Source organism: Astatotilapia calliptera, chromosome 9 (assembly GCF_964374335.1).
Source record: "Astatotilapia calliptera chromosome 9, fAstCal68.1, whole genome shotgun sequence".
Taxonomy (NCBI): domain Eukaryota; kingdom Metazoa; phylum Chordata; class Actinopteri; order Cichliformes; family Cichlidae; genus Astatotilapia; species Astatotilapia calliptera.
The window spans coordinates 30936109-30948738 of NC_137430.1; the positions used below are offsets into that span (position 1 = coordinate 30936109).

Sequence of the window (12630 nt, forward strand, 5' to 3'; positions counted from 1 at the left end):
TCTGCAGAGTGCTGAGTGTGCTTCCTGTGTCACATCGACATGTTTCTGTCTAGTCTTTCAGATGCTGGGTACACAATACAGAGCATTCGATATGTTTCTCTCTCCGTTTCATCCCCCCTGCTGCCTTTCTCTGTGTCCATCACAGGGCCAAGCTGGGAATGCCGCAGTTTCTCAGCTCCGAAGCTCAGAGTCTCCTCAGGAACCTTTTCAAGCGAAACCCCGGCAACAGATTAGGTAAAACCTGCACACACGAGGCACGTTGAGAGGGTGTTCAATGGGTTTGTGGTTATGGAAGCATTTTCTTAGAATATTCTTCTAAAGTTTATTTATTAAAGCACCCAGTGAGATTAAATAATGACAAAAATGGGAGTTCTCAGTTTTGAGCTCTCTGTAATCCTGGAGATACTTCCAGCAGATTTTCAGTTACAAGTCTACCTGTTTAATCACCCCATGTGACCCTGAGCTGGCGCCCTGTGTCACCCTCTTTGCCAGTGAATTCGCTGCCCCTCCTCGTCACACATCCAAACCACCTCAGCCTCATTTCTAATCCCGTCCGTCCTCGTCACTCATAAATAAAATCTGAGCACCTCCAGCTCTGCCAGCTGTCTTTTTGTCAGTTACATCACAGCCCCGTTCTGAGCCCAGTTTGAGCTTCGGCAGGTGTCTCGACCGTGTCTGCATGCATAAATGCACCGTTTAGTTGTTGCCATGTGATTGGCTGATTAAGATGCTTAGTACTGCTTAATAATTACAATCCAGCGATTGAGCCGTGGCTTTTGAGGCTCTCGACATGCCGTGCTACACGTGTCACATGCTCGGCAGGTGGGAATGTTTCGAGCTGCCTTCACCGCTGAGGGCACCAAACACAACCCGAGGGCCCCCGGAAGCCACAGGTTCATATTTACTGCATGCAACACCTGCATCTGTTACGCTGTGTAATTCACACAGCGTAACATTCAGCCCTTTATGGTGTTTGTGTTTTTCTGTGGAGATTAGCTCCAAACAAAGTCTCCGCGGGTCTCGTGCAGCCTGTGGAAATGTGATTACAGCAGCATCGGCCTCACTGTCGGTGCGGTGTTTGTTTTAGGAGCTGGGCCGGATGGAGTGGAGGAGATCAAGAGGCATCATTTCTTCAGCACCATCGACTGGAATGTCAGTTTCTCCTTTATTGAAAAATCTGCTTTAATGATGACAGAGTCGTCTTTGGTTATGATTCTGTCTTTCAGTGTGTTTCCTTGTCCCTCATATTTCCTCTCGCTGCAGAAGCTGTACCGCAGAGAACTCCACCCTCCTTTCAAGCCAGCAGCGGGGCGACCTGACGACACTTTCTATTTTGATCCAGAGTTCACAGCTAAAACACCCAGAGGTACAGGCTGTCACTCTACCTCCTCCTCCTGCCCTTCACACTGTGCAGAGCTGAACCGCATTGCCGTATTAACAGCTGTTTCTCTGTGTGAACCAGACTCGCCGGGGGTCCCGCCGAGCGCCAACGCCCATCAGCTGTTCAGAGGGTTCAGCTTTGTGGCCATAACGGAGGAGGAGACGCAGCCACTACCCAATGCTATTGTACAGGTACAGGCAAACGCCTCAGAGGCAGAAATAATCCAATTAACTGGGCTAACCCTCAGTGGACGGAGGTGACGAGCACAGCACGCGGGGGCTGTCTTCACACTCCACCCTGGAAAATTTCATTCACACATTTGCTTTCCCGAGGTTTCACTCCTGCACCTCCTTCCTTTCTGGTACATCGTACCTTTATCACCAGCAGTAGATTAGGTCATGGATGAGTCATTTTTTAAGTGCTTTCAATGAAACAAGAACATTTTCCAAAATCTCCTGAGAAACGCATCCAGACGCCACATCTCTGCACTCTCACATCTCTTGTAATTAGTCTGTTTTTCACCTCAAAATAACAATAATCATCTAATATAAGGATTAATAATCATAGCATCAGTGTAAGGACTCACTGGGGGTGAAACTGTTTGTAATTAACGCGTAACGCACAGCATGAGCACGAGTGCCGCCGCCGCCGTGGGGCAGAGGTCTCAATCAGGCCCGAGTCGTTGGTTATGAGGACTCACATCTGTTTACATTTTTTTCATGTGCAGCAACTTCACAGAAGCACGTCCCAGTTCGCAGACGCCTACGAGATCAAAGAGGACATCGGCGTCGGCTCCTACTCCATCTGCAAGCGCTGCGTACACAAAGGAACCGGCATGGAGTACGCAGTGAAGGTGAACGCGCACAGCAGCTCAACATCTGCTTTTGTGTTTTTAATACACGCAGGGCGACGGCAGGTTTCTGGAAAGAAGCTGATGATGCACTGAAACGTTCTGAAAGATGATTTCTATCACAGATGTGCAGATATTTATCGATTCTTCATATTTCTATGACCATGTGAACGTGGTTGAGCTTTTAGCTGTTTTAGTTTCGTTCCGTTTGCCGTCTCTGACGCTCACAGTTTACTGTGTCGGTATTGTTGACATTTAAGGAGTAAATTAGTTTGAAACAGCTTAAAATGTCCGGTAATTATACAAACGCTCCTCGTTTGAAAAACGACAGTAAATTACGAGGACGTAACAGATCTCAGCTCCAAACTAAAAGTTGGCTTCAGATTTTGTTGTGCTGCTGGTTTGGAGACATTTCAGGATATTCAAATACTGTTGCTGTTGGTGATAATCTGCATATTTGTCAAAAATGTGAATAAATTAACATAATTGACACTGTTTTTCTGATTTAATGCCACGATAAGTGATGCATTATCTAAGTAGAAACCGTTGTCATCCAGTCCTGTAAAAACTAAGTACGCTCCATAATTCAGTGGCTTGTAAAAGCAGCAATAACTTGAAGCACATTTTTCTGTATGACAGAAATTATGGCTGTGGAGGAACGTAGCCCACTCTTCTCTGCAGCACTGCTTCAGTTCATTGAGCTTTGCAGACATCCGTGTATGCACAGCTGTCTGGATGCCTGGGATCATCGTACTGTTGCATGATCCAATTTGATGTTGATCAGACTAGAGTAGAAAAGCCAGCCTGACACCTGCCAAAGTTCCTGCTTTTATATTGCTGATGATCGAGCACCTGCCTGCTGCTTCCTCTCTTATTTCCTTTCCTCGGTGCGGGCGTCCTCAGTTTTTCACAGGACTCCACAATCCTGCTGAAACTTTGTGTCAGCGTGTGGGATTTAAAAGATCTTAAACTTTAAAAAACTTGCAATAAAAACACTTTATATTCAAAGCACTGTCTCTGTGGCAGATTATCAACAAGTCCAAGAGAGACCCGACGGAGGAGGTGGAGATCCTGCTGAGATACGGGCAGCACCCCAACATCATCACCCTCAAAGACGTGAGTCACTCCCAGCAGAGTTTTGAATTGCTCTAAATCTGCTGCTAAACTTAACCAGGCTCTTCAGTCTCATGGTTATTTTCTTATTTAACGTTATTTAACAAGTGCAGCTCCCCCATCAAGCCCAAAGGTATCCTGACATATTTATAAATATATTGTTTCATACTTAAAGAACCACGTCTACACCAACATTTGATATTAAGCATCACATCAGTTATAGGAACACAAAGCATCAGTGTTGTTGCTATCGTGACACCAACGATGATTTAAAGGTGCTCAGTGTGTCGTCCTGTGTTCAAGAATAGTTTGAAGCCGTGCAGGATTTCTTTACGCAATCAGCAGATGTGAAGAAACACCTGTAATGAATCTAGGCTGGGCTGTAAGTTCATGCAATGCCAGTTTGTACCAGAAGGTGGAGCAGTGAGTCACCTGTAAGCTGTTAGGACAAGCTGCCCCCTGCTGGTGAACATTTTGGTTAAAGTTGCACAGGTTAAGTACAAGAGTTTAACTTTAAACTCTTATTGTGAAAATCACCCTCAGCCTGTGTTAACATGGAGTGAAGCTGCCGCGTGACTCATCCAGGGTCACTTTCCCACCCCTGGGCTCGACCTGAATATCCGGCGAGCTTTTCCAAGTCGCTGTCGGACAAACAAAAATAATAATTTGCTTGCTGTGATGCTAATGATTTCATTTTTTCTGTGACTCACTGCTAATTAGAGTTAAAAATATCGTCCTGATGATGCTGCTGGGTGAAAATGCCCCCGCTTGCATTTGATCCAGTAACTAATGATGGTTTCATCTAAATTGATGGTTTTCCACTTGAAACAGCAGTGAACACCTGCATGCCGGTGATTCTGCAGCAGGTGTTGGAGGCACTTATAAACGTCTAGTGTCACAGTCTGGCTGGGGCAGACCGTATGTGTTGCAGGGAAGGACTCAAGCGCAGACCAAAACGTGGTGTGGATTAACAAAACAAGCCGTTTAATAAGGCAAGAAACAAGGGTACAAAATAATAGGGCATGGGTGAAAACTAACATTAACCTAAACTGGGAGAACTAAACAAACAACATGGAAAAACCTGGACATGAAACCTAGAAACATGGCATGGAGAACATGGCGTGAACAACAGACGACCTGACAATCACACACTGAAAACAGAGGACTTAAATACACAGGAGGTGATTAGGGGAAGTGGAGACACATGAGGAAACAGCTGGCACACATGAACATAATGACGTCACAGTGGGAGAGTAAAACTGAACATGATGAACACAGAACACCAGACCTCTTCACAATAAAACAGGAAACATAATGAGACATAGACATGACAACCTGAACTTGACAACGTAAGACACAGACATGAAACGCATGAAGAGCAGGGGAGATTTAACATGGTTGGAAACATGAGGGGAAAATAATAACTAGAAACACTTAGGCATAATAATACAAACTTGATAACAAATGACACGCAGCATGAAACACGAAGGTTGAGGGGAAACTTAAATACAGGGGAAGAAAACACAAGGAGTCTAATAACCAAATGAACTTAGATAACCTAATGAACAAAATGAACTCAAACTTAAAACGCTGGGTCAAAAGACCCAGGATCATGACAGTCTAGTTCCGCATTTTTGTTTTTGCTTTTAATTTTAAGAGCTGAATAAATAAATTCACAGGCGATTTCTGTGACTAAATCGCTGCCGACTTACGTGTGGGTCGGTTTATTTTCGTGTCGTAGGTGTATGACGACGGCCGGTCGGTGTTCCTGGTGACGGAGCTGATGAAGGGAGGCGAGCTGCTGGACAAAATCCTCCGTCAGAAGTTTTTCTCTGAGCGGGAAGCCAGCGCTGTTCTCTACACCATCACCAAGACCGTGGAGTACCTGCATGTGCAAGGGGTGCGTTTCTCCAGAGGCCTTTAGGAGCAGCGGTAAAACAAAGAGATGGACACAAAATGTTCGAGCTCGTCTTTCTGTGGAGATGTGCTGCTGTTCGGCTGTGACAGATGAGATGAGAGCCGCTGTATCAAATTAAAAAGGTTCTTTATGAGTTGGGACTTGGTCACTTTAAGTCCCATTTGATACAAAATGATGTTAATCCAGTAAATTAAAGCCCCGTTAGAGCTAAAGAGGAGGATAAAGCAGGCTGTGACAAGCTGCTAACATACGAGCGTGCAGTGTCCACTGCACGACAGAAGAAACTGATTTAAATATGAAATAAGCCCATTTTTCCATCATGCAACAATCAAAAAGTACAAATAAAGAATGGCAGTAAAGTAATAAATGGTTACTAATCCTTTGATGTGGTAGCAAAGCTCTTTCTGTCCATGTCTTCAGTAGGTTTAGTCAATTTTGTATAATAGCTGCGATCCAGCAGACATGCGTTCGAGGTGAAGAGAGAGAAAGCTGATGTAGTCGACCTCCGTGACTCTGTCGCCCTGCTGGGTTTGCAGGTGGTGCACAGAGACCTGAAGCCCAGTAACATCCTGTATGTGGACGAGAGCGGGAACGCCGAGTCCATCAGGATCTGCGACTTTGGCTTCGCCAAGCAGCTGAGAGCGGAGAACGGCCTGCTCATGACGCCGTGTTACACCGCCAACTTCGTCGCCCCCGAGGTACGTCGGGGTTCCTCCTTCCTTTATTTTTTCACCATTTTGCTTTATTTCCTGTCATCATCGTGCGTGCTCTGTAGGACACCACAGATTTGCCATTTTAGCATCTTTTTACTTCCCATATTTTGTCTGATGCCGTTATTTAACACATTTAAAACAAACGTTGAACAAAAGAAAAGTCAAAAGTCTCCCATCAAAGTGCAGCTCCGTCAGGTGCCCCTCAGCTCGAGGACAGCAAACTTTCCGAGGACAGACGGGACCGGAGCGCGCTGATTAATTCACAGCCTTCGGTTGTGTGAACAGACTAATGTTTTGACACTCCTGCGTCTTCCTCACAGTCAGCTGTTGTCCTCTAAAAACTGAACAAGTGTTCAAAAACGATCGACTGTTTCTGCTGACACTGTTCAACTGAAAGATCTCTAAATATTTATCAACTTATCTGCTGCTACATGCAAACTAACCTGTTTACCTGAGGAATAATCACCTGTGCACAACACCAGCCAGTCTATTGTTTCTCTTAGAGCTGTTACAGTATCAGAGTTTTGCGATTAAAGCTGAAATACTGACACTCAGTCATCAAAATACTGATGGACAATGCAAATGCTGCAAAATGCTGATTTCCTGTTGCCACCAGGTGGCGCTGTGTCTCTCAGTCAGTATTGGCACGAAGGCGCCTGGACTCGTCACAGGTTTGGTTAAACTTCTTCTGCTGTAGCGAAACATCGAAATTCACCGTGTCATCACGGAGGCGCCCTTTAACAAAAACTCAAATGCTTCACAATTTAGCATCAAGAAGGTCGTCAGATTAAACGAGCAGAAGAAGATGCGCTGAATCCAAAATACTCAGGTTGTTTTGTGGTTCAGGAAGTCTGGACGTCACATGACAACATGCAAGATCCACAGTGTATAAAATATTTGTTAGCTAGCTTCCTGCTCCATAAAATTAATGAGATCAAATAGATTCTTTTGACGGCTTCTTCCTTTTTTTTTACACGACTCTCCATATGAACACTTAACAGTGATTCTTTTGCTGTCTGCACCTGTTTGCACCTGTGCGTCATCGCTGTGTAACTAAGCCTGAACCAAACAGTCCTTCAGAGACAAAGCATGTTCAGGCAGCCCTGATTATACAGCTGCCAAGTGTAGGGAATATAAATATATGTGTGAGAGGTGTAATCTTGATCATTTGGAGGGTGCTGACGCTCTTTTTGTTGCAGAGAAAGGAGAAGGCAGGACGTTACTTTTGCTTGAAGCTGGTGTTTTCTGTCCTGGCAGGTGTTGAAGAAGCAGGGTTATGACGCAGCCTGTGACATCTGGAGTCTCGGAGTCCTGCTCTACACGATGCTAACAGGGTAACAGAGACTTTACTCTTCGCTTCTAAGAAACTTAATTTAACAAAAGAAACTTCTTACTTTTTCTTTACCTGACATCAGTTTGTCAAAGATGCTTCTTTGTTACAAAAAGTAAAAGAAACGCCAACAATGATGGTTCATGGTCATCAGGCGGTTTGCTAACCACAGCTGGTTGATGGTGAGCTGGTGGTATTTCCTGATGAGCCGCGGTCTGAAAGGACTCACTGAGAAGGCAAAATGAAATTCCTTATGAAACAAATGTCGTCAAGGCAACGAGTGATGATCTCACATTGAAATAATTGATGTGTTTACACTGTCTGTGTGAAGTTAATGCCTGTTCTTTCATAGTTTTGGTGCCTGTTTGCAGGTCTTACACTTCCTGCATATCAGCCCCTTTGCTCTGTCCTTCCAGTTTCACTCCATTTGCTAACGGTCCAGAGGACACCCCGGAGGAAATTTTGGCTCGGATCGGCAGCGGGAAGTTCTCTCTCAGCGGAGGATACTGGAACTCTGTCTCAACTGAAGCTAAGGTGAGGCCTGTTTCCTAACAAACACACAGAAAAGTAGCTCCGATTGAAGTGAGCCGCTCACCGTCTCTCTGTGATCGCCACGGTGACCCGGAGTTCAGTTGTAACCTCTGACCCTTTAGGACCTGGTGTCTAAGATGCTGCACGTCGACCCCCACCAGCGGCTGACAGCGGGGCAGGTCCTCAGACACCCGTGGGTGACGCACAGAGACCAGCTACCCAAATACACCCTCAACAGACAGGACGCACCACTCCTCGTCAAGGTAACCATCCATCCATCCATCTCCATCATCCGTCAGTGGTTGATTGATTAATCAGTTTGTATTCTGGCTCCTCCTACAGGGTGCAATGGCGGCCACCTACTCTGCCCTTAACAGGAATGTCCCCCCGGTCCTAGAGCCTGTGGGCTGCTCCACTCTGGCCCAGCGGCGGGGGTTGAAGAAGATCACTTCCACCGCTCTGTGACCTCCTCTTTCTCCTCCGCCTCCTTCTTTTCTTCCTCCTCCCGTCAACTCTGACCTCGATCTGACCTCCGCCGGACCTTCCCTCTCCCTCACTTCGGTCCGGCGGGACAGACTACTGATGGACCTGGGAACCGCTAACGCCAAATAGGAGCACAGAGGCCGCCCCCCTCCCTCCTCGATCTCTCCTTCACCTCTGCGGGCTCTTCTGATTGGATCTCTTCTGCTGTCTTACCGTAGAGTCTCAGCTTTAGCATCACTGTTCAGCAGCCGGACTCAGCTGTCGAGAAAACCTTAAAGGGCGAGCCCTACGTTTCTCTTCTCTTTTTGCTTTGGACAATCAGCGCTAGCTCGCAGGCCCAGAGGGCGAGTGCGCGTCAGGAAGATAAAAGTACTGTATTTATTTACTCCAGACGGGGGAAATCATAGGAACAAAGTAATGTAAGGTATGCATTTAAAGAGCTAGAGTCTTTGTTATCATACTGTGGTCATGGTTCTGCGTAGCTGTAGATCCTGCATCTAAGCCTCAAGTAGCCTGAGAGACGACGGCGTCTGCAGAAAAGGACAGACGGTGGGACATTCAGCCCGACGGGCGGAGCAGCCTCAGCCTCAAAATGGTTTTAAAATCCAAAAAGCTAAAGCAGCGTGTTGGGGTCACTGAAGATCAAATTACAGAGCAAAAGTCTTTTTAGCTTAAAGTCCTAAATTTATGAGTAGAAAATGACAAAATTAAGAGAAATGAAACAGCAAATGTTGATGGGAAGAATTCCAGTTTATCTGAAAAGAGTTTTGCAAATTTATTAGAAAAATAAATAAATAATTTTATGAGGGAAGAAAATGTGAAGATTAGTAAGAAAAAATGGCAAATTTACCAGAAAAAAAGAAAACACCTCTCCAGTTAATCTGAAAAAATTCCACATTTTGAAAAACAAAAATTTCATTAAATCTTCACTTTTATTGGCTCCGTGTGGCCCCAGACGAAAACATAACGCATATCCATGCTCTGTAATCACGTCACACACAGTGGCACAAACGCTGTTCTCATAAATTTGCCTTTTCTTTAAGAAAAGTGAATGAAATCGATTTTATTTAACCTTCAGTAACCTGCTGCAGCCGTCTGCAGCCTGTGTTGTTGTTGTCGGACAAACCGAAACCCGCTTTCCAGTATTTTATCTTTAATGTGCAACAACAAAGCAAAGAACAAACATCTGAGCCGTGTTCTAGTCCAGAGTGTTTGACGGTGGGCTCGTTCGATCATCCGGTCAGCAAACGTAACGACACCTCCAGATGTTTTTTCTTACTGCCAATAAATCCCATGATAAGATACTAGAATCAGTTTGTTGGGATTTGTTGACAGCAAGAAAAACATGATCGGATTTATTCTTTGAACAAACAGAGATCCAGGAAATCACGGAAGAGTGATGCAAGTGTGGAAACAACACTTGCAGCAGAAAGAGCCACTCTGTCTTTGTAACAGTATTTTTTTTGTCCAGCATCAATTTTAAGCTGCACATGTTGAGCTTTTGCTGCCCCCTGGTGGCCACGGGAGGGCTGTGCTTCTGAAACACTCCTCCCAGAGTAGTTTGTCATCAGTATAACGTCTCCTGGACACTCTGGTCTGATATTTAACACTATTGTCCTGTTATTTTACTCTTTAATCTGGTTTTTAAAGATCTTAATGTGATGAAGGGCGGTGCTCCCTCCTCCTCCTCAGGAGACTGGAGGCAAAGCTTGAGCCTATCAGCAGCTGGGATTTCAAATTTTAGCACTAAAGCTTAAATAGAAATGTAAAATATCCAAATAATTAACTTTATCTGAGCTTCTGAGCGTGATCAGAGAGCTGCTGATAAAACCCTGAAACATCAGTAAAGTCAGGTGTTTGTGCAGCAGGGCCGAGCACCTCTGCTTTAAAGCTCCTCTCTGGCTTCTCTTGTGCAGTTTTAGGATGTGCCAGTAAATTTAAAGCAGAAGAAGAGGCCACAGAAGCAGCTTTAACTCTGAGTTTTCTCCTTCTTCCTTCACAAACACAAACTAAAATGACGTGTTGCCTGCCTGTAAATGAGGCTGACAGGGGAAAAAGGCGTTTCTCGCCTCCACCGATGGTCACGCGACGTCTGTATGAGCCGGCTGATCTCCTCCTTACGTGCAGCAGAACTGTAAATACAGAACATGTCGAGCAACTCAGGTTTCTATGAATCAAGACAATGCATTTTTATACGTCCACGAGGAGGGGGTGTACATACAAATATTAAAAACAAAGCACAGAAGTGTGAGTGGAAGAAGGCGAGCGAGGCACAGAGAGGTGTTTATCAGACCTGATATGGAAACTCCAAAACCTGAATCCTTGTTTTCATCTTTGCTGATGTTTATTTTATGATTTAGAAGTCTTACATTTACTTTTCGACGTGTTTTTCTGGAGTCAAACTCTTCTGTCTCGACTGCTGTGGCGCTGTTTCTGCCAGGTGAGCTGGCGTCTGGTGCGTTTCCTGTTTTTGTGTCAGTGAACCCTTTAAAAATCTGACGAAAAAAACACTTTTAAAAACATTCCAGCAGGAGTCGAAACTACCGGCAAACCACGTTGGGCGTGCAGTCGGAGGTCCAGTGGTGGAGAAATCAGTGAAAGGGTCAGTTCACTGAAACTTGTGGACGATCTTTGTGAAAAGAATCAGTTCCAGCCACTAAAATACAAACATGTCCATCTTTTCTACATTTAATATCTCGTTAAACTGAAGGTCTTTGGGGTTAGGCCCTAATGAAACACTTCCAAGAACAAATATCTGATTGATTGTGTCAATGTTGGACTTCAAGTCCTTCATCATCATCACAGCTGATTTTACATCCTGGATCGATACGAGCACCGACGTCGCTGCCAGACGTTGTTACGGCCTGTTAAACTCCTCCGAAGCTTCCTCGTGTCCGCAGTGGTCGGCATTCAGGGCCGTTACGCTCCGCCCTCTCTGCGTGCGCCTCTGCTGCAAACAAGCGAGCGTCACATAAAGCAAAAAGCGCCGGACTCAGACTGTGTGAGCTCGTTTTCCACCAGCAGAAGAAAAACAAAAATCATGTTTAAGTCGCTTAATGGTGTAAATCATTTATGTTCAGATTGAGGCTCCAATTAAAAAATTCTAAATTATGAGAAAAAGTCCAGTTTTAAAGTAGAAACTGGAAATGTAGAAGTAAACTGTCACTAATGAAGTTTTTAGATCAAAATGCTGGAAAGTGACATTAAAAAGCTTTTAAACAGCAGAGTCACGTGTTAAAGATGAAACTATGATATAAGGAGTCCAGATTTTATAAAACATAATAGTGAGACAAAGTTTCAACATAACAGTTTAGAGATGAAAATGTGAAATATTAAAAGGTAAAGTCAGATTTTGAAAAACAAAAGTGGAAAATGACACATTCCCAAAAAACAAATCAAATTATAAGAGAAGTTGTTTTTAAAATGCACATCTGTATTCATCGTACATTAAAAAGTCATTTTTCATTAAAAAGCTTATTTTAAACTCGAACACAAATCTTTGAAATGAACTTTTCATCTCTGTTATGACATTTTAAGACTTTTATCTCTGAATTAATTTGATATTTTTAACTCAGTGAGACATTTTTTACTCCGTCGGGAACCTTTTTTGAAATCGTGGCCGGTCTTTGTTCATCGTTTCCTGGTGGAGATGATCTTCCACAGCCACTGAGCTTCTTGCTTCTGCGGGTCAATGATTAGAAACTGCTTCCTCTCTGTGGTCGTCTGGGTGTCTGTGAGAAAAAGGGATAAAATGCAGATTTTCTTTATGTTTTATATATAATTATTGAATATATATATATGTAAGTGTTGATCTCTTCCTCGTCTATCCATGTACAGCTCTGGGATGATGAAACATGAAACGCTGATTTTGTTTTCCCCCTTTATGACCAGAGGCATAGCTTTCTTTCTTCTCTCTTCATCCTCGCTCCTCTTCCTCTCCTTCTCTGATTTGATCCTGTCGGAGACGCAGTCAGCCCTGCTGCTACGCCAGCTCTCAGTTTTTGTACCTGCGGCGAGAGCTGGACTTTCTATTAAAAACAATAAAAACAATAATCAGTCAAAGAGTGTCGTGCTTTGATCTCCTTGAACCTCATTCCTTTCTAAAAAAAAAAGTTCTCACTTTCACGTTGTTACAACTGACACCAGAGACTCTGGACACTTGACTTTAAATGTGAAAGCATAATAACCTAAAAATGATACTGCAGAGCAGGAAGTGGCATCTCCTGCATCCACACACAGCTGACAGCTAATCCCTGGGAACACTTTTTAATGGCCATAAAATCAGTGGTTTTTACTTTGGCACAGCAAAAA

General features: G+C 44.2%; 1 protein-coding gene across 2 annotated transcripts in view; it reads left to right on the top strand.

Moving 5' to 3' along the window:
- The window catches only part of rps6ka3b (ribosomal protein S6 kinase, polypeptide 3b), a 69433-nt gene extending 57052 nt beyond the window's left edge, over positions 1-12381 (top strand). For both annotated transcript variants that reach the window (XM_080306669.1, XM_026180316.2), the window contains 12 exons: positions 146-234; positions 1088-1152; positions 1264-1366; positions 1463-1572; positions 2109-2234; positions 3258-3347; positions 5086-5244; positions 5799-5960; positions 7233-7309; positions 7722-7839; positions 7959-8099; positions 8179-12381. In XM_080306669.1, the coding sequence (XP_080162795.1) occupies positions 146-234; positions 1088-1152; positions 1264-1366; positions 1463-1572; positions 2109-2234; positions 3258-3347; positions 5086-5244; positions 5799-5960; positions 7233-7309; positions 7722-7839; positions 7959-8099; positions 8179-8301 (1363 nt within the window). In that variant the 3' untranslated portion in view covers positions 8302-12381. The remainder of the gene's footprint in view (positions 1-145; positions 235-1087; positions 1153-1263; positions 1367-1462; positions 1573-2108; positions 2235-3257; positions 3348-5085; positions 5245-5798; positions 5961-7232; positions 7310-7721; positions 7840-7958; positions 8100-8178) is intronic.
- The last annotated feature ends 249 nt before the right edge of the window (positions 12382-12630 follow it).